At 41.1% G+C, this 17,548-nt stretch overlaps 1 protein-coding gene across 2 annotated transcripts in view; it reads right to left on the bottom strand.

Annotated features, from left to right (window-relative positions):
- dcbld2 (discoidin, CUB and LCCL domain containing 2) overlaps window positions 1-16,031 on the bottom strand; it is a 34,801-nt gene extending 18,770 nt beyond the window's left edge. The window contains exons 1-5 of one of the 2 annotated variants that reach the window (XM_088352769.1): window positions 15,703-16,031; window positions 11,825-12,049; window positions 8,053-8,190; window positions 1,497-1,548; window positions 1,347-1,419 (exon numbers count right to left, since the gene is read on the bottom strand). In XM_088352769.1, the coding sequence (XP_088208895.1) occupies window positions 1,347-1,419; window positions 1,497-1,548; window positions 8,053-8,190; window positions 11,825-12,049; window positions 15,703-15,808 (594 nt within the window). In that variant the 5' untranslated portion in view covers window positions 15,809-16,031. The remainder of the gene's footprint in view (window positions 1-1,346; window positions 1,420-1,496; window positions 1,549-8,052; window positions 8,191-11,824; window positions 12,050-15,702) is intronic. The other variant, XM_088352770.1, reaches the window with a different exon arrangement.
- Window positions 16,032-17,548: the final 1,517 nt, after the last annotated feature.

Below are 17,548 nucleotides of genomic sequence, written 5' to 3' on the forward strand. Positions count from 1 at the left end.
TAGGACTAAACATACTCAGAGAATTTCTTTTCAGAGGCCATCACCACCCAAAACAGGTGCACAAGATCGAATTTTTCCCATGTATAGAAAAAATAAAGAGTATTCCTGTATTTCTCAAATTGCTTTGGTTATTCGTCGCTGCTAATGCAAATAACCTAATTTTTAATGCACTAGTGTTCTGGTGCACTTATTAATTAGGCTAGTCTCCAAGTACTAATTCAACATTTTCTCTTTTGTTTAAAACCGGGTGGAGAGATTTGTTGGCCTGGAGAGGGATGGTCATCACCGGGCTGTACTTACCCGAGACACACCACAGGAATTGGTGCCCTACGACCCTAGTGGTTAAGGGATAACCATCCCATCTACCATACCATGCTTCATCCTGGAACGATGTGTCTAATCTTGTTGTAAACAATGTTTACTATGTTGTTATCAATGACAATAAAGACTTCTAAAATTACCCAGGCAGTTCAGCATCAGTAGTTGAAAGATGGCGGTGAAAAAAAGTCAACCTCTTAAAGAGGTGTCTAAAGCCTTATAATGTAATGAACAATGTCTTTCAAAATATAAGTGATACTACATGTGTTATCAGTGTCAGAAACTCATGACAAAAAGTTACCGGAGACCAGACAACTCTGGAAAGTTGCCTGCCTCATTTTTCACAACTTGAAACACAATAAGACGACTATGCAATGCAATATTTGTGTTGCGTAGTCTGCTACAGGCCACGTGAACTCCTCTTTCCACGATGCCTTGTTGTACGTTTACGTCATAAATTTTGTCAGCTTCTTTTGAATCTTTCTTCTGGGGCTGATGTTTTGGCTGGATTCCTCAACACTTGTCCATTTTTCTTGTGTTCTCTGTACGTCTACTTTGGAAAATGATATGCAAATGCACAACCTTATAATGCTCTGAAAAGTCCGGAAGCACGAAGTTATTTGATGCAGTCTTCTGATCGGCTGCAGAGTATGCAAATTGCAAAGCGAACCGAAATTTCCAAACCGAACCAAGATTTCGAAATCGGAATAAAGCAAACATTGGATTTGAAAAAAAATGAAATAATTTTTTTTCTTGAAAAACTTGTACGCCCGACGTAAAAGATGCATGGCCCAGGCGTTATTTCAGACACTGGTGTTATTGCTTATTTAAATAATGTTCTTTTTAAATGATTGTTTTCACCACTGTGAGGCGCAATATACTAAACACCAGGGCTTTAAGAAGTGTTAGTTGGGTTTGCACAAAGTTTACAAATGCTTTCAGCAGGGATAAAAACTACACCAGGATTCATCAAAAGAGGTATTACACTTTCTTTATAGTTCATAATTTGCGAATAAGCTTTGGCTCACCTCTCTGTATCCATTTGGTATAGTTCCGGAAACTTCCTCGGTTGACGTCAAGCATCCAGCTGGACAGTATTTGCTTAGGGAGAGCGGAAAGGAAAATAAGTGACGGACACAAAAACAAACACTTATCACTTTTTACATTGAGCGATTTACCTGAACTCTGCCTCGGGGAAATCAGATCCTTTGTGCAGGCACGTGATGAGATCTAAAGTCGATAATAATCACAACAGGCTGATGTCAATGAAGAACAATGAGCAAAATGTGTTACAATTGATGAGAAAAAGGAAAACTTGAGCCAGCGCAGAACAAATGGGCCTTACCAGAAAAGGTAATTCAAATATAAAAATGAAAATGTTTTAAGGGACAGTTTGTATTATTTAGTGTCTGTAAGTGGCTAAAAACACACAACATTGATTTAAATTATAAGAAAAACTGTCGTATAATCATGATTTTTTTTTAAAATACTTTACATAACATGACTCGAAGCACGGCGGCGCAGTGGTTAGCGTGTGTGCGGCACAGTTCTAAGGTCTTCAAATCCAGCTACCGGACTTCCTGTGCGGAGTTTGTATGTTCTCCCCGTGCTTGCGTGGGTTTCCTCCGGGCACTCCGGTTTCCTCCCACATTCCAAAGACATGCATTTCAGGTGGATTGGCCGGTCCAAATTGTCCCTAGGTGTGAACGAGCGAGCAGGTTGTCTGTCCCTGTGTGCCCTGCAATTGGCTGGCAACCAGTTCAGGGTGTCCCCTTCCCACTGCCCGATGATTGCTGGGATGGGCTCCGGCACTCTTGTGACCCTACTGAGGATAAGCGGTGCAGCTAATGAGATGAGATAACATGACCCTTACCTAAAGGGAGCTTATGGAATTAGCTACCATATCACCTCTATGGGTACCCAAAAACCTCAAAAAAGCTGAGCAAAAAAACACTTTAATTTGAATTCTGACCTGTGCTTTTCTGCTTTTTTTGGGGTTGTACTACAAAATACAGCAACATCTAGTTTTCAAATAATACACACTGTCCGTTTAAGTTTAAAAAGGAACCCACGCTCTGAAATGTGTGCTAGTCGACTCAGTTTTCTGGGAAATTCTCGAGCTATGTTGTGTGGGGTAACAAAAATATTTGATAAACCAGGTGCTGAGTCAAAATGAGTAATACCCTTTCCCCTGCTGTTGACCATGGTCACCATGGTAATTTATTTTATTTTGCAAGCTAGCAGTCGCGTGGTCCACCTTGATGAGCGAGATATATTTGTGAAGCCATGCTCAACAAGGAGTTTAAAGCTAATTTGAAGGGAAAAAAATAATGTGACCTGACTCAATAAATGTAACGATATTTATTTTTGTAGCGGTATAAAAAAAAATGACACTAGCAGTGTAGAAAAAAAACATAGAGAAATGTTAATTGCATAATATCAATGTGCTTGTACATTTTCTGCATTCGTCACAAACAAATAAAGGGGTTGATGTCAACACTTACAATTTCAGTTTCCGAATACCATGTATCATGATCCAATATTTTAATGTTTATGTGTCCCATGAAAGTCTGTGATAATTAGTCAGGCAGAGTTTAAAACTAGGAGACAATTTACTTGCAAATGCAGCCACAATTACAATGCAGGCAGGCAAATCAAGCTACAGTATATATATTTATATATTAAGGGTGGGACAATATGCTTCGGTTACGATTCGATTGTATCACGATGCGAAGATGCCAATTTGATTTGTATCGGGATTCTCTATAATTGCGATTCAACAAGTATTGCGATAGAATTAATGATTACTATTTAATTTTATTTCCTAAAAAAACAAGCTACCGTATTTTCCGCACTATGAAGCGCACCTAAAGGCCTTTACTTTTTTCAAAAGCTGACCATGTGCCTTATAATACTGTGCGCCTTATTTATGGATCAATATTAAGTCGCGAACTCTTGCAACTAATCCAAGCAGCCGCCGACTAGATTTCCCCCCTAACGCGAGTAGTCCGCCGTGTATGCTGGGATTTATATACTGGCGTTTCATTGGCTAACCAATGTGTCAATCATCATTTGAATCGATCACTATTGGCTAAAGTTATTCGGAGGTAAAGGGGGCGGATCCTTTTTATCATTTACAGGCTCGTATAGGCTAAGGGGCAAAACAAAGCCTGCAATTGGCCGAAAAAGATGTGTTAATCATCAGTTGAATCTATCACTGTTGGCTAAAGTTATTCGGAGGTAAAGGGGGCGGGTCCTTTTTATCATTTACAGGCTTGTATAGGCTAAGGGGCAAAACAAAGCCTATAATTGGCCGAAAAAGATGAATGTGAATAGCAAGTCTGGTTGTCTACGGCATAAAGAAAACATGTATTACCATTATGTATTTGTAAATATTTTACTCTCCTGGATTTACTGCACTCACGGATATAAGAGGACCATGGTTGCACATTATTTTTAAACGCAACGACTTCGGTGAGCTACTCTGGCTATATATTTTCCCAGTATCTTGTTTCAGAGTGATCTAGATGTTTCTGTGATGTTTTTTTTTTAATTAAACTCAATTCCAAGTGTTTATTGTCATATGCACAGTAAAGTTGCGAGCGAAAAAAAAAATAGAAACTAGGTAATGGTTGGCATTTCTTGAATCCCAAGACTTTAACCTTCCGAATGATATTTGGAATGATGCATTTCAGTGAAATCGTACGGACACCGCATCCGCACGTGTCTACGACACGTATTTGCTTCTTTGCAAGCTTTCGGAATGTTAAGGGGGTAATAAGTTTGACCGAACTATCTGACTGTTTTGTCGACGTTCCCATTGTAGCGCCTTATAATCCGGTGCGTCTCATGTATGTCAAATATATCATTTTTTCGGGGTGCGCCCTATAACCCGGTGCGCCTTATAGTGCGGAAAACACGGTACTTACATCACACTTCTGCGACAATAAACACCCTGAATGATGTTCAAACAATGCACAAACTCACCTGGTCCGTGAACACTGCATCACTGGTTAAGAGGGCACAGCAGCGCCTGTACTTCCTGCGGAGGATGAGGAGAGCCCACCTGCCCCCACCCTCCCTCATTACATTCTACAGGGGCACCATAGAGAGTATCCTGACCAGCTGTATCTCTGTGTGGTGTGGAGGCTGCAGCGCTACCGACTGGGGTAGTGTGAGGAGGGTAACGAGGACAGCAGAGAAAATAATCGGGACTACACTTCCCTCCATTCAGGACATTGGCCAGAAGCACTGCCTATCCCATGCTAAAAACATTACCGGGGACCCCTCTCACCCCCATCATGGACTGTTCACTCTGCTAGCCTCTGGGAAGAGGTACTGCAGTGTGCGGTGCAGGACCACCAGGCTCTGCAATAGTCTAGTCCCCCTGGCCATTAGACTGTTAAATGGTCAATCTAACATATAGTTAACTTAAATCTAAACGGCTGCTAATCTGACTTTTTGCACTACTGGCAGTTTTTTTTTTATAGCTTGCCACTCCTTGCACATTGCTCTCTGCACTATTGTAATTACAGCGTTATTGTTACAGTGTTAATGTTACTGTGTACCTGACTTGTTAACCTGACTGCCCATTTTGCACATCTGGTTAGCTACTCTTCTTGCACTATCGGCACTATGGTAAAATACTATACGTAGCCAAAATACAATACAACATTATTTATATCTGTACATTCAAGGAAACTGTGGGGGTCAGATGCATCGACATTTCGTTCTGTATACACGTGTACTAGAATGACAATAAAGTAGATCTGAATCTCTGAATCTCTGAATCTGAATCAGTCTGTGTCAGTCAGTCAGGAAGCTGACATTTATTTCAAATGAGACAATGAGAATGTTACATATACACTCTGCAACTGGTTAACAGCCACAAATGTCATGAACTGAAATGTCAACATAATACAAATGTGGTCCTTTAATGATCCTGTCTACAGTTAACACTGTAAGATGATAAAACAAAATAGAGCCTCTAAAAGGAAAACAAAGCACAAGTGCAAGCTATCAAGTTAAAATCATTCATTCATTCATTATCTCCATCGCTTATTCTCAGTAGGGTCGCGGGGGTGCTGGAGCCCATCCCAGCTATCTTTGGGCAGTGGGCAGGGGACACCCTGAACGGGTTGCCAGCCAGTCGCAGGACACAGACAATTCACTCGCTCATTCGTTCCCAGGGACAATTTGAACTGGCCAATTGACCTGACATGCATGTTTTTGGATTGTGGGAAGAAACCGGAGTGCCCGGAGGTAACCCACACAAGCAGAGGGAGAACATGCAAACTCCACACAGGAAGGTTCGATCTCATGACCTCAGAACTGTGCCGCACACGCGCTAACCACTGTGCCGCCGTGCTGCCCAAGTTAAAATCAAGACCCTTCAAATGTAATATATATTTTTTGCCGCTTATAGGTCATTAAATTCAACATTTGTGGAAAAAATGCCTCAAAAAGAAAGCAGCTGAACTGTTAGCTTTGAAAATAAAATGCTTGAATTTTACAGAACCCAGGATTGCAGATAAACACCAACAAACAAAACCAACAGCACTTTTTGATACAACCAGGGAAGAGGTAGCCTACTGTTACTTTTGGATTTAAAATGAATGGATTTTTCAGCCTTAGTTCTCGTTGCCCGCTTTCTTCCTCAATTATCCACTTCCTCGCATTTTTACTGGATCTCACGTCACAAAATTCGATCAGGGGGAGAAATATAGATTTTGAAAATCGCCAATATGAACTCACGATATAAACGTCAATTGATTTTTTTTTTTGTCCCACCCTTAGTGTACATGTTTTGTTATTTTGTAATCCTTTTTATCACATTGGTAATTGCACGACTTCTAATTCCATGTAACTTTTTGAATTCTGTCTTTTTAAATTCTATGTGTGTATGTGCACTCAATGAGGCAACTTTGAATTTCATTGACACTTTGTGTCATGACAATAAAGGCGTTCCATTCTATTCTATGGCAACTCATCACTGCTATATATTTGCTTCAAGTATGCCGGTACGACAGACCTTGGCAGGCATAAATGGTCAATAATTCTTTGTTTGAAATAAGAGTACCCATTATGTATATTATTTTTCTTTATTGTGGCTTCTGGAGTGTACAATTAAGATAATACCACTTGATAAGAATAAGTAACGTACTTTTCTTAGCCAAAGTTAATCAAAGAAAGAGATTTTGACGTGAAAACAAAACAAAAAACCACCTCCAAACTATGCCGATGATATCAATACAAAAGCAGGTAGCCCACACTAATGGTGTCAAGTCAAGTCACATTTATTTGTATCGCACTTAATCACAAAAATGTCTCAAAGGACTGCACAGGATTACAATTACACAATTGCCTGATCTTAAACCAACATGCGGGCAAAGAAAAACTCAAAACCTCAATGTGAGGAAAGAATAAACCCTGAGAAGGGGCCTCACAAGTGGGAATCCCCCTTCCAGGATGACCACACACTTGCTCAGTTCGACTACTACTCCAGGGTGGATTATATGTAGCATTGAGTCACGGTACACAAACATAGTGGAACTCGATGCTACATTATACTCAAGTCCGGGTGGATACATATGTTGGCTGGATAGGGATAGGCGCCACCAGGCTGTACTTGCCCAAGACCCACGACAGGAAATGGTGCCCCGACGACCAGTGTTCCCTCTAAGCTGCGCGCGTGCGCAATCGCGCACTGCCTGCACATTCTCAGCGCACAAGAAAATCTATCCAGCACAATGTTCCCTCTAAGCTGCGTGTGTGAGTTTTTAAGAGTTTTTCGAGAACCGAATTCTTCGGCTCGGCTCACTAAAAGAAAACCGGCTCTTTCGGGTCCTAAACGACTCTTCAGGTTGTTTTTGCTTCTTTCATCCCTATATGACCAAATATTATGTAAAATTATGCACAAAATGACTTAAAGGAAGGGGGAATAGAACAAAAAAGAAAAAAAATACCAAAATGAAAAAGTATTGAAAAGCTGAGAAAAAAAGAAATTAAAGGAAGAGAAAAAAGAAGGAAAAATTCAGAAAAAAAGCCAGAAGAAAAAAAAGAAATAAACAAAGGAAAAAAAGTAAATAGAGAACAAAAAGAAAAAAGTAACAGCTAGGATTAAAATAAACACAATGAGATTTTTTTAAAAGGGATTAAAAAAAACAGGGAAAAAGAAGAAAAAGTTTGTGTTGCATTCAAATAATTTCCAATTATACCAAGTCAATCTTGTTGCCAACATTGTACTTCCACTAAAAAATGTGATTAAATACAGTTGTGTATTGTGCAACTGACTAAATAAGCCCCCAAAAATGTTAGTCTTATGCGACAAAAGATACCAGGAAAAAAAAAAAGAAATGGAAATCTTGTGAAAGAATTGTTGTAAAAACAAATAACGTTTGTAGGCCGTACAACCTTTGCAATAATACATTAGTCAATTCATTCAAAAGAGAATTTTTTTTTGCATTGCCGGAAACTCAGCAAAATGTAAGTTGATGTCAAGTTTTGGACATGTTTGATAATGATTTAGTAGCCACACTTGGAATTGCCGTTGCTCACTGTTGTTTCAAGCGTTGCTCATCGACCCGTGGAAAATTACATTGCCTACGACCCTAGTGGTTAAGGGATAACCCTATTGTTTAGGAAAATCGATAAATGCTATTATGCTAACATTTTGTATGACATGCTGTATATGGGTGGAAATTAAAAAAAAAGTGCGAAGAAGAGACGTGTTACCTGAGTGTTCTGTAGTGGAGTACGACAGGTAGAATCCACGTCCGTAGCGATGGTTCCCACTCATGAATTGAACGGTAACCTGATTGCTGGTGGACTCGATTAGCTTGCTGACCTTCACATCCAAGCCGCAGTATTTGGCTGTTGCGTGTTAAAAGACGTGTCAGTTATAAAAGTGTAATATGAAAAAAAGGAACGTATACAAATCATACATGCAATTATTCATTATTTGTTTATTTCAGCACTGTATATTTAACATTTGAAAGCCCAAACTTTGTTGCACACAAAACCTTCGTTAGAATCTTTAAAACTAAATAACAGACTTGACTTAATAATAATAATAATAATAATAATTTCCTTGTATTGTCATTCTGTGTAACAATGTACACAGAACGAAATGTCGATTGCACCTGACCCGTTGTAGCGAGCCGATGCAGCCGCAGCCAACAGAGGGCGCCGCCGACCACTTTTTAAGTCTTAGGAATGACTCGGCCGGGGCGCGAACCACCGACCTCCCAGTCTCAAAGCGGGCGCCTTACCATCTAGGCTACTGAAGCACATTAATAGTAACTAAATGTCCAAGATTCTAAAAAAAAAAGGATAATTATATAAATATTTTATGGCGCAATGTATTTACAAGTTTCCTGCTAGGTAAGTGATCCTGAGTGTTTTAAAATATTTCTGGCCCAAGCCAACCAAAGTATAGTACAAGGCTCACCAACCTTTTTGAAGCCAAAAGCTGCTTTTTGTTACTGATTGGCACCAAGGGCTACCGTTTTCATATACCGTAAATTTCTTTATAGACAACTTATCTTATTACTAAGTTGTCACAACGTTGTAAATATTAGAGGTTAAATCAACCACTAAAACATCAGTTAGAAAACAATTTTACCAGAAAATCGCAATAACCCATTACAGGGGAGCTATTTCAAGAAAATGTCTTCTGGCTACATAGGTGTTCTTAGGTGGCTGTCTGGTGCCCATGGACACCATGTTGGAGACCCCTGATATAGGATGCACATATACATTGCACGTGTTCAGTAAAAATGTAACAAATGTTACAAAACTAGTTAGTAGATGTTTTTATACTGTTTTTCTGTTTAATTAAAGAAATAATATAACTCGGGTCCCCAGAAATTAGATATTAAAAACATTGACACGACAAGTACTTATAAAAAACAAAAGTAATACAGGTAGCATCCGACTTATGACCGAATTGGTTCCGAACAAACTGTCATTATTCCATTACAATGGTGCTATCTGTTGCAGAGATATTATTTTCTTACTGTACTGAATATAGACTGCTTTTTCACTTGATGTATGTAAATTGGTTTTTATAACGCTTTTAATTTTTGCGGCTCAAGACTTTTTTTGGGGTCCATTACGGCCCTCTCGAAGCTTTGGGTTGCCGACCCCTGGGTACGGGTGTTCATTACTAGATAGATAGATAGATAGATAGATATATACTTTATTCATCCCCGTAGGGAAATTCACACTTCCAGCAGTCTACCCCGTTGTTTATTAACAGATTAACATGATGCCCGAGGGTGCTTGTAGCGGAGTGGATAACGTCACGCCAGTCCAAAAGTTCGACATTCCTGCGGCAGATGGAAATCTTTTCTTTGTGAGAATCCAGGAATACACCACCTCGTGTTAGCAAGTCCGCCTCCTCTCCGATTCCCCCCGGCTTTCATGTCTCTGTTTAGCGACGTTGAAGCCGGATTTCTCCAGGTGGCTCCGGGTGGCTACACGTTAGCGTCCGGAATGCTAAACGTGAGCCACGTTTCCGCAAAACACAGCAACTGCGCTCCCTGTGCGCTTCGATGTTTTCAAAAAGCACTCGATGATCATATTTGGTCGTGAGTTCGCATTTACCATGATTACGGATGGTACCGAAGACTTATAACGCCGCTAGCCGCTTCGCTAGCTTCGGCTTTTCTTCCACCATGGGCCCCTTCATCACGCCTCAGGGCAAGGAGTTGAAATACACGCATTTCTTGTGCGTTGAAACCCATGTCCATAGGATAGAAGTAATCCATAGTGTAGTTGTCAAAACGGGAAGAAAAAACACCGAAGATAGGAGCAGACAATAAAACAACAGGGCAGCTGCTGGAAAAGGCAGCCGCTCTTGGCAGCGCCGCTTTGATCGGTACTAGTGTCCTGATCCAATATTTATATTGAATATTGTGGCAATATCCGCAGCCCAAAAACAGCAATTGGTTTAATACAAGATCTAAGACATTGCCACTCGTATTCAAGCAGTCCGTGAAATGTATATGTTGGCCGTGAAGAACACAAACTATTGAAGAGTAGGGTAAAAATTCACGTATTAACTGAAACACATTTGAGGAATCTATATCGTCCAAAATTATAGCGTGTTCTATCCAATTTAGATTGGAATATATTGGTATTGGACAATAATGCAGGCTTTTCTTAATATTGGTATTGAGAAAATTGTATCATGCTCCCCTATGCTGGGAGCACGGCAGCTGATAGGTAAAACATAGCCCTCGCTGCCTAGTCTAGAGCAGTGTTTATCAACTTGTGGGTCAGGACCCAAAAGTGGGCCAATTACACGCCTTAACAGTAGCTGGCAATAATGCCTTGCTCAATCTCTTCTTGAGTAGCTCAGGAGGTAGAGCGCTCGTCTTGGGATCAAGGTATCCCAGTTCGAATCCGGCTCGTCCGTGTTACATGTCGAAGTGTCCTTGGGTAAGACACTGAACCCCTAATACAACCATTAAGCAGGTTAGCGCCCTACATGGCTGCAAGGCCGCTATTGGGAAATGTGGAGCACATTGTAAAGCGCTTTGGGAAGTCATTGACCTGAAAAGCGCTATATAAATGCAGATCATTTCATTTCATTTGATGTCAATCACGCGTTTGAGCAAACCAGATCTCAACTTGTTGTGATCTCGTATATATTTTATTTCCTTTTACAGCTCATAATAATGGGTCCCAAGTAAGTTAATGATAAGAAAAATAGAAAGCACTGACAATAACGATCAAATTGAAGAACAAAACTATATCAAAATACAAAAATGGTGTACAAGTGTCACTGCCGGAAGTTGCTGTAAATGTTAAAAAAAAATTATCTTTTTAACTTTTTACCCGTATATCAATCTTGACTTACTACATAATTGAACAATTACTTATCTTTAGGTAACAGACAGTAATATTTTAAATTTGTTTTGATTTGTGGCCATTTTAGAGCAGTTTTAGGGGGTTGTTTATATTTTCTTTTGGGTCGCAGCTTGTCATTAGGGTGGAATGCTGGTTCCTGAAGTATGACCAGTTGAGAACCACTGGTAGAGGAAATTTTTGGCTTGCGTTACCGCAAAAGAGGCATCAATATTAAAAAGGACTCTTACCACCCCGGCCAATACCTTTGACCTGTCGCCCTCTGGTAGGCACTACAGGTCCCATAAAGCAAAGACAAACAGGCTCAGAGACTGCTACCTCTCCAAGGCCATCACTACCCTAAATAAACGCGAAAAACTGAAAATATAGCCCTTGCAACTTATTTAGGAATTGTTGTTAGGCAAGTCTCGAAGCACTATGTTGCAAATATTTTTGCCCATTTATCTTGACGGTCTTCCCTTTTTTCCTCTTTAAAGTATTACACTTTTACCCTGTACAGCCCTGTCTAATCTCATTGCATACACTGTTTTCACAACGTTGATATCAATGACAACAAAGACTATTCAACTAAATTGTAACGTTTTTACTAATCACACGCATAAATCTTTGCAAACTGAACGGGTAACCGGCTTACTGATCTCGCTCCTGGCAGGTCCGATGCCGTTGAAAAGGCGGAGGTAGTTGACCCGGCAGTCGGCATCGTCGATGTCCAGTTGGGCAAAGCGGAAGAGGACCCTTTTGCCGGCGGGTACGCTGATCTCCCACTCACAGACTGTGTTGTTGGGGTAAGGCCCCGGATAGCCCAGAGACGACAGCGTGCCGCTATGGGGGCCGAGCACTGTGGGGCCACAGCCGTCACCTGCGCACAAACAACACAAACAAGTGAGCTTTTTGGATTAGTAGGGCCAAACTACAGTTTGGGCCACTGTAAATGATTAACTCAGCTAGTTGCTAAGAACACGAGAGCAGAAAGAAAGAAACTAAAGAGAGAGTGTCATGAAAACAGCCCAGAAAATCATCGGTTGTTCTCTTTCAAGCCTGGGGGCATTACCAGCTTGCAATACCACAGGAGAGCCAACAACATTTAAAGGACTCCACTCACCCCGGCCACCTCTTTGACCTGCCACCCTGTGGTAGGCACTTAAAGACCCTTAAAACAAGCACCAACATGCTCAGAGAACTATTTACTGTACCTTCCAGCAGTGCTTCAATGGAAGATACTCAAACACCCTTTTTGTATTTTGCAATTAGTTCCTTCTTCGATTCACAAACTTTCTTGGGACCAAATATTATGTTCAGCAAAAGGAAATAAAACAGACAAAATCACAATAACATGAGATGTCGTCTGTCTCAGGCACAGTTGGGATTGCACCGATTTAACAGGAAGAAAAGCTCGAGCTAGGCATGATCGCAAACTCTTGTTAAGTGTAATTGAGAGTAAGTAATCCTTCTTTTTTTTTCTTCTTCTTAACATTATTTTGACACCCCTGGGGTATGTCATTAAAGTAAATTGTTTATTTTGTGGTTGTTTATTTCCAGTGTAAGACGAGTACAAAATCTATCAATGAAGATATAAGCCTCGTTCGTAAGTAGGGCAGCGTCTGTATGTGACTTCCTTACTTTGTCGTTTAAGATTTAGTTTCCATTCATCCAATCCACGCTTTTTTCTATAAGACAGGGGGAGAAACATTTCTTTGATGCCTTTTGGAAGGAGAAGGCTCTCCTGAGCAATTGGACCGGAGTGCACTCTATATTGTTTATTTTTTCAACTTTGTAATAAATATCATTAACTAAACTGCTCTCGGGCAGCACGGCAGCTCAGTGGTTAGAGCGTGTGCGGGACAGTACTGAGGTCATGAGATTGAACCTTCCTGTGTGGAGTTTGCGTGTTCTCCCGATGCTTGCGTGGGTTTCCTCCGGGCACTCCGGTTCCCTCCCACATTCCAAAAACATGCATGTCAGGGTTAATTGGCTGGTCCAAATTGTCCGTAGGAGCGAAGGAGCGAGTGAGTTGTCTGTCTCTGTGTGCCCTGCGACTGGCAGGAAACCAGTTCACGGTGTCCCCTGCCCAATGCCCGAAGACAGCTGGGATGGGCTCCAGCACCCCCGCCCTACTGAGGATAAGCAGTGCAGATAATGGATGGATGAACTGCTCTCTTCAGCTTTTTCTTTCTCTGTACAACTACTCGGTCTGGTCCCAGAAATTGAACACAAGGCATGACACTAAATGTCTACACCATCAAAGTCTACTACAAATTGTGGTTACCTTACATTTACACAGTTGTGAATATCGTTTTGATCAAAGGAACTCATCAAATCTATTCCCTTTATTTCCTTTGAGAAATAATTTTGTCAAATGCTTATTTTCAACCATGGAGGATTCCCTCGTAATCCCTTCCGCTGCTGCTGAACACAACCTAAACGTAGGCGTTGCATCAAAAAGTGAAACTTAAATCAACTTGTGACCCTAAAGATTTTTGTTAAGGAGGAGCTGAAGTGTGTTTATCTGCGTTACGCAAGAGATTCCCGGTGGACATTATCCAGCTGAACAGGACGAAAACAAAAGCCTCTTTCCCTGCACTGACTCACTGCAATGTTCAGCAGAAGCTCATGTTACCGTGCTAATAACTCACCACAGCACATCACTTCCAGATATACTGTCCCTTTATGTCAAAGCATTAGAGGCAAGATCATTACATATCATATAAGAAATGGATACAGTTTTGGGGCTGCAAATAATAAATAGAATGTGTAAAAGGGCTGTACGGAATTTGGAAGTTATTTACTCGCTGCCGCCATGTCCTGGCTTGTGTCATCAGCCCGATGCATGTGCAAGTACAATAAATCCCTACTACTCTGCTACTCCGCACTTCAATTATCGCCAGTTCACTGCTTCAGGGATTTTGAATTATATTATCTTTATTGTCATTTATATCAATGTGTTGTGCATTGTGTTCTGTGAAAAAAGCACACAGCAAATGCTATCACAAGGGGCAGGTTGTGTGTGTGTGTTGGGTGGACGCGACTCTGACAGGCAAACAGTCAAACAGCAGGGTGGGCGCACAAGTCAATGTTTCCACCAAAACAAACTGCCGAGCACGATAACAGCTAGCTTTTAGCGTTCGGTTGCATTAAAAAGAAAGTCGGCAATTACATCGGACTCTGGAAAGTCAGAAGAGCGAAATTAATGATGACATTTCACTACATTCGGGACAATTTTATTTTAATCATCTTGGAAACCTAACTCTATTCGAGGACATACGATGCTAGTGCGTAGCTAGCCAGATGCTCTCCAGATAGCTTTCTTGCAGTGACAGGAGAAGACATCCAATTTTGTTTAACGACAATAAAAGCAATCAACTGCAATTTTGTTTTTATTTGCAGCTCTATAATTGCTGTCGTGACAGTCGTATACTCTCATGACATCATCTTGAGGTAAGTTTGACCCTTGGGGGCTTTTATGAAGGGGTGTCGCTACTTCACAGATTTGCACGTTTTGCGGGGGTTCTGGTCCCCATTGACTGCCGTAATAACCAAGGGATTACTGTATGTGCTTCTCATTGACTGGCTCGAATAAACTTTGTTTTAATCTTTAATGTGGTTTGGGTTGGAGTTTACACTGTAGCTGAAGCAGGCATCTTCTTACTTTCAGCATTTACATGCTACACTTACAAACACAAACAAACAAAAAACCTTGCAGGTACGAGCATGACATTTCTCTCTGGTGCTGTGTTCGACCTCATTCCTACCTCCAGGTGTGTTCCGCACCGAACAGCTTTTGCTAAATAGAGAAAATCAAAGCATAAGGGCTCTTGAGACGATGTTGGGAATTGTTGTCCCAATACACACTTAAAAGAGAAGGTATAGAACTTAAACACCTCAAACGACGCACCGCACATTTGAGTTATTAAGTGTCCACGTGTTTACAGTCATGCAACCCCCATAACTTCACCCATCTGTGTTTGCCTTTTAAAACGGAACAAAATGTACTTGTTACATGTTATTTGAGTATGGCATAATATGAAATGTAGAAATCAACACAAAAGCATGGAAACATGAGGAACTGGTGTAATTGGAGTGAGGGGAAGCCACAGCATGCCCGACATGTGCTCCCATTTTCGGGGGAAAACAGCTATACTCCTTTGACACTTTAAAATAATTTAAGATTCTTTCTTCATTTGAGATTAAACACAATGTGGTAGCAACATTCTTACAAAGAGCCATAGCTTTGCCGCTTTTCTTTAAATCGGCGTTCGCGTGAGACCTCAAAACGCCGCGTGTGCCAACCAAAAACCACACCAATGAAACCGGTTCTCCTGGATTTAGCGCAACGAATGTGAGGCGGCAAGCGGAGACAAGCGGTGAAAAAACAAACGGAATTCCGCGCAAGAAAATGGCCATGTTAGGACACAGCATTACTTTACATGAGATCAGTATAACAAAGTCTCGGGGGGTGTTTGCCCCCCCTCTCCCACCATTGTTTACGACTTATTGCATTGTTTTGGCACCCACCTTTCTGCGCCCTGCAACCTTCCGCGGTGAGAATGATGACGAGGATCGACAGGACCACAACCCTAGCCCCTGTCGGCCCCCTGCCCACCATTACCGCTCCTTCCATATCAGAAGCCTGCAGTCCAAATGCATACTGCTCGGTTTAGGACCACCGCTCGCACAGCGCTCCGATCCAAGTTTACTGTGTTCGGGCCCACGCGTGGCTTGTACACTGCAACGCCGTGTGTATGTTCTTGTGGCCCGGGGTGGCGATCCGGTGGTTCGCGACACTCGCTATGGAGGTTAGAAAGCGCACATACTATTGATGTGTCACTCGCGAACGAAACGAATTCATGAGCCGGCTCCGGCTTCCTTCGAAACACTCTCTTTCTCTCTCCATCTCTGTCCCACTCCCTCTTTTTCTCCATCTCTCCCATTCTGTTTCTCTCTCCCTTTCCCTATTTTTCTCTCTGTCCCTCTCTCATTTTGCTCGTTCTATCTTTTTGTTTTTGCTATATTTTTTTCTTTACTTCACTCTTTCACTTTTTATATATACCTCTTTCTCCCTTTATACTGTATACCTTTCCATTATTTCTCTTTATTTTCCATTTCCCTTTATTCTTTCTCTCTTTCACCCTTTCTCTCTCTCTTTCTCTGCTTCTCCCTCTGTCTTTCACTCTTTCTTTTTTTCTTTTAATTTCTTTGTCATTCTCTCTCACTTTCTCTTTCTTTCTATCACTATTACTTTCTCGTTATTCCTCTTTCTCTCAACCTCTCTCTTGACCTTTCTCTCACTCTATTTCTTTCTGGCAAACTCTCTTTCTTTCTCTCTCTCTCTGTGTACCTATTTCTTTTGTTTTCCCCCTATCCCTTTCTCTCTTATTTTATTTCTCCCCCCTCTCTGTCTCTCTTTCCCTTTCTCTCTCTCTCTCTCTCTCGCTCTGTCACCCTGTCTTGTTTTTACTTTGAACCTTTTACTCTGACTCGCTTGTTCCTGTCTTTCCCTCTCTTTATCTATTACCCTTTCTTGTCCCCTCTCTTCTCCTCTCTATTTTTCTCCTTGGGTTCTTTTTTTCTCTCTCTCTCTCGCTCTTTCTTTCTTTCTCTCCTCCTCTTGCTTTCTTTTGCCTTTCCATCTCTCTTTCACCATTTATCTCTCACCTGCCCACTCCTCTCTCTCTCTTGCTCCCTGTTTCCCTTTCACCATTTATCTCTCTCCCTCTCTTTATTTAACCATTTATCTCTCTCTCTCTCTCTCTCTCTCTCTCTCTTTCTCTGTCTGTCTCTCTCACTCTCTCTCTTTCTCTCTCTCTCTCTCTCTCTCCCTCTCTCTCTCTCTCTCTCACACACACACTTCTTCCACTCATGTTGGTAAATATGGGTACTGTCAACAGTGTTGTATAAACAATTTTAAAGTTTAAAAAAGGTAAACGTTCACTGAAAATGGCTTTTATAAGACAGGAGCACAACACGTTTTTAATGTTGATTAGTAAATATGAAAATATGAAGAGTCGTTAGCTGGCCTCTTTTCAGTGAGCCGATTCGAAAGAGCCAGTTCTCTAAAAAGAGCCCTAATTCCATCACTAAAGCACGCGTACACAAACTGCAGCCAATCTAAAGAGGCAACTTCCTCTATTCAAGCTCCGCCCCCTGGATATCACTAGCATGCATTTCACACCCACGTCAGTCCAAAGGGCAAATCCACCTCGGACTTATTCGGTGTACGTAAATATTAGGTTTTTACGTCGTTTCACAATTATCAACAAATTCATAAAATTTTGATTCAACACCCTTTTCTCAAATGACTTAATACTGCAGTGTTTATCAAATAGGGGTGTAGAAAATTGGAAAAAAAGAGAAAACATTC

This window comes from Urocampus carinirostris, chromosome 14, assembly GCF_059441175.1.
Source record: "Urocampus carinirostris isolate Australia breed hairy pipefish chromosome 14, RoL_Ucar_1.0, whole genome shotgun sequence".
NCBI lineage: Eukaryota > Metazoa > Chordata > Actinopteri > Syngnathiformes > Syngnathidae > Urocampus > Urocampus carinirostris.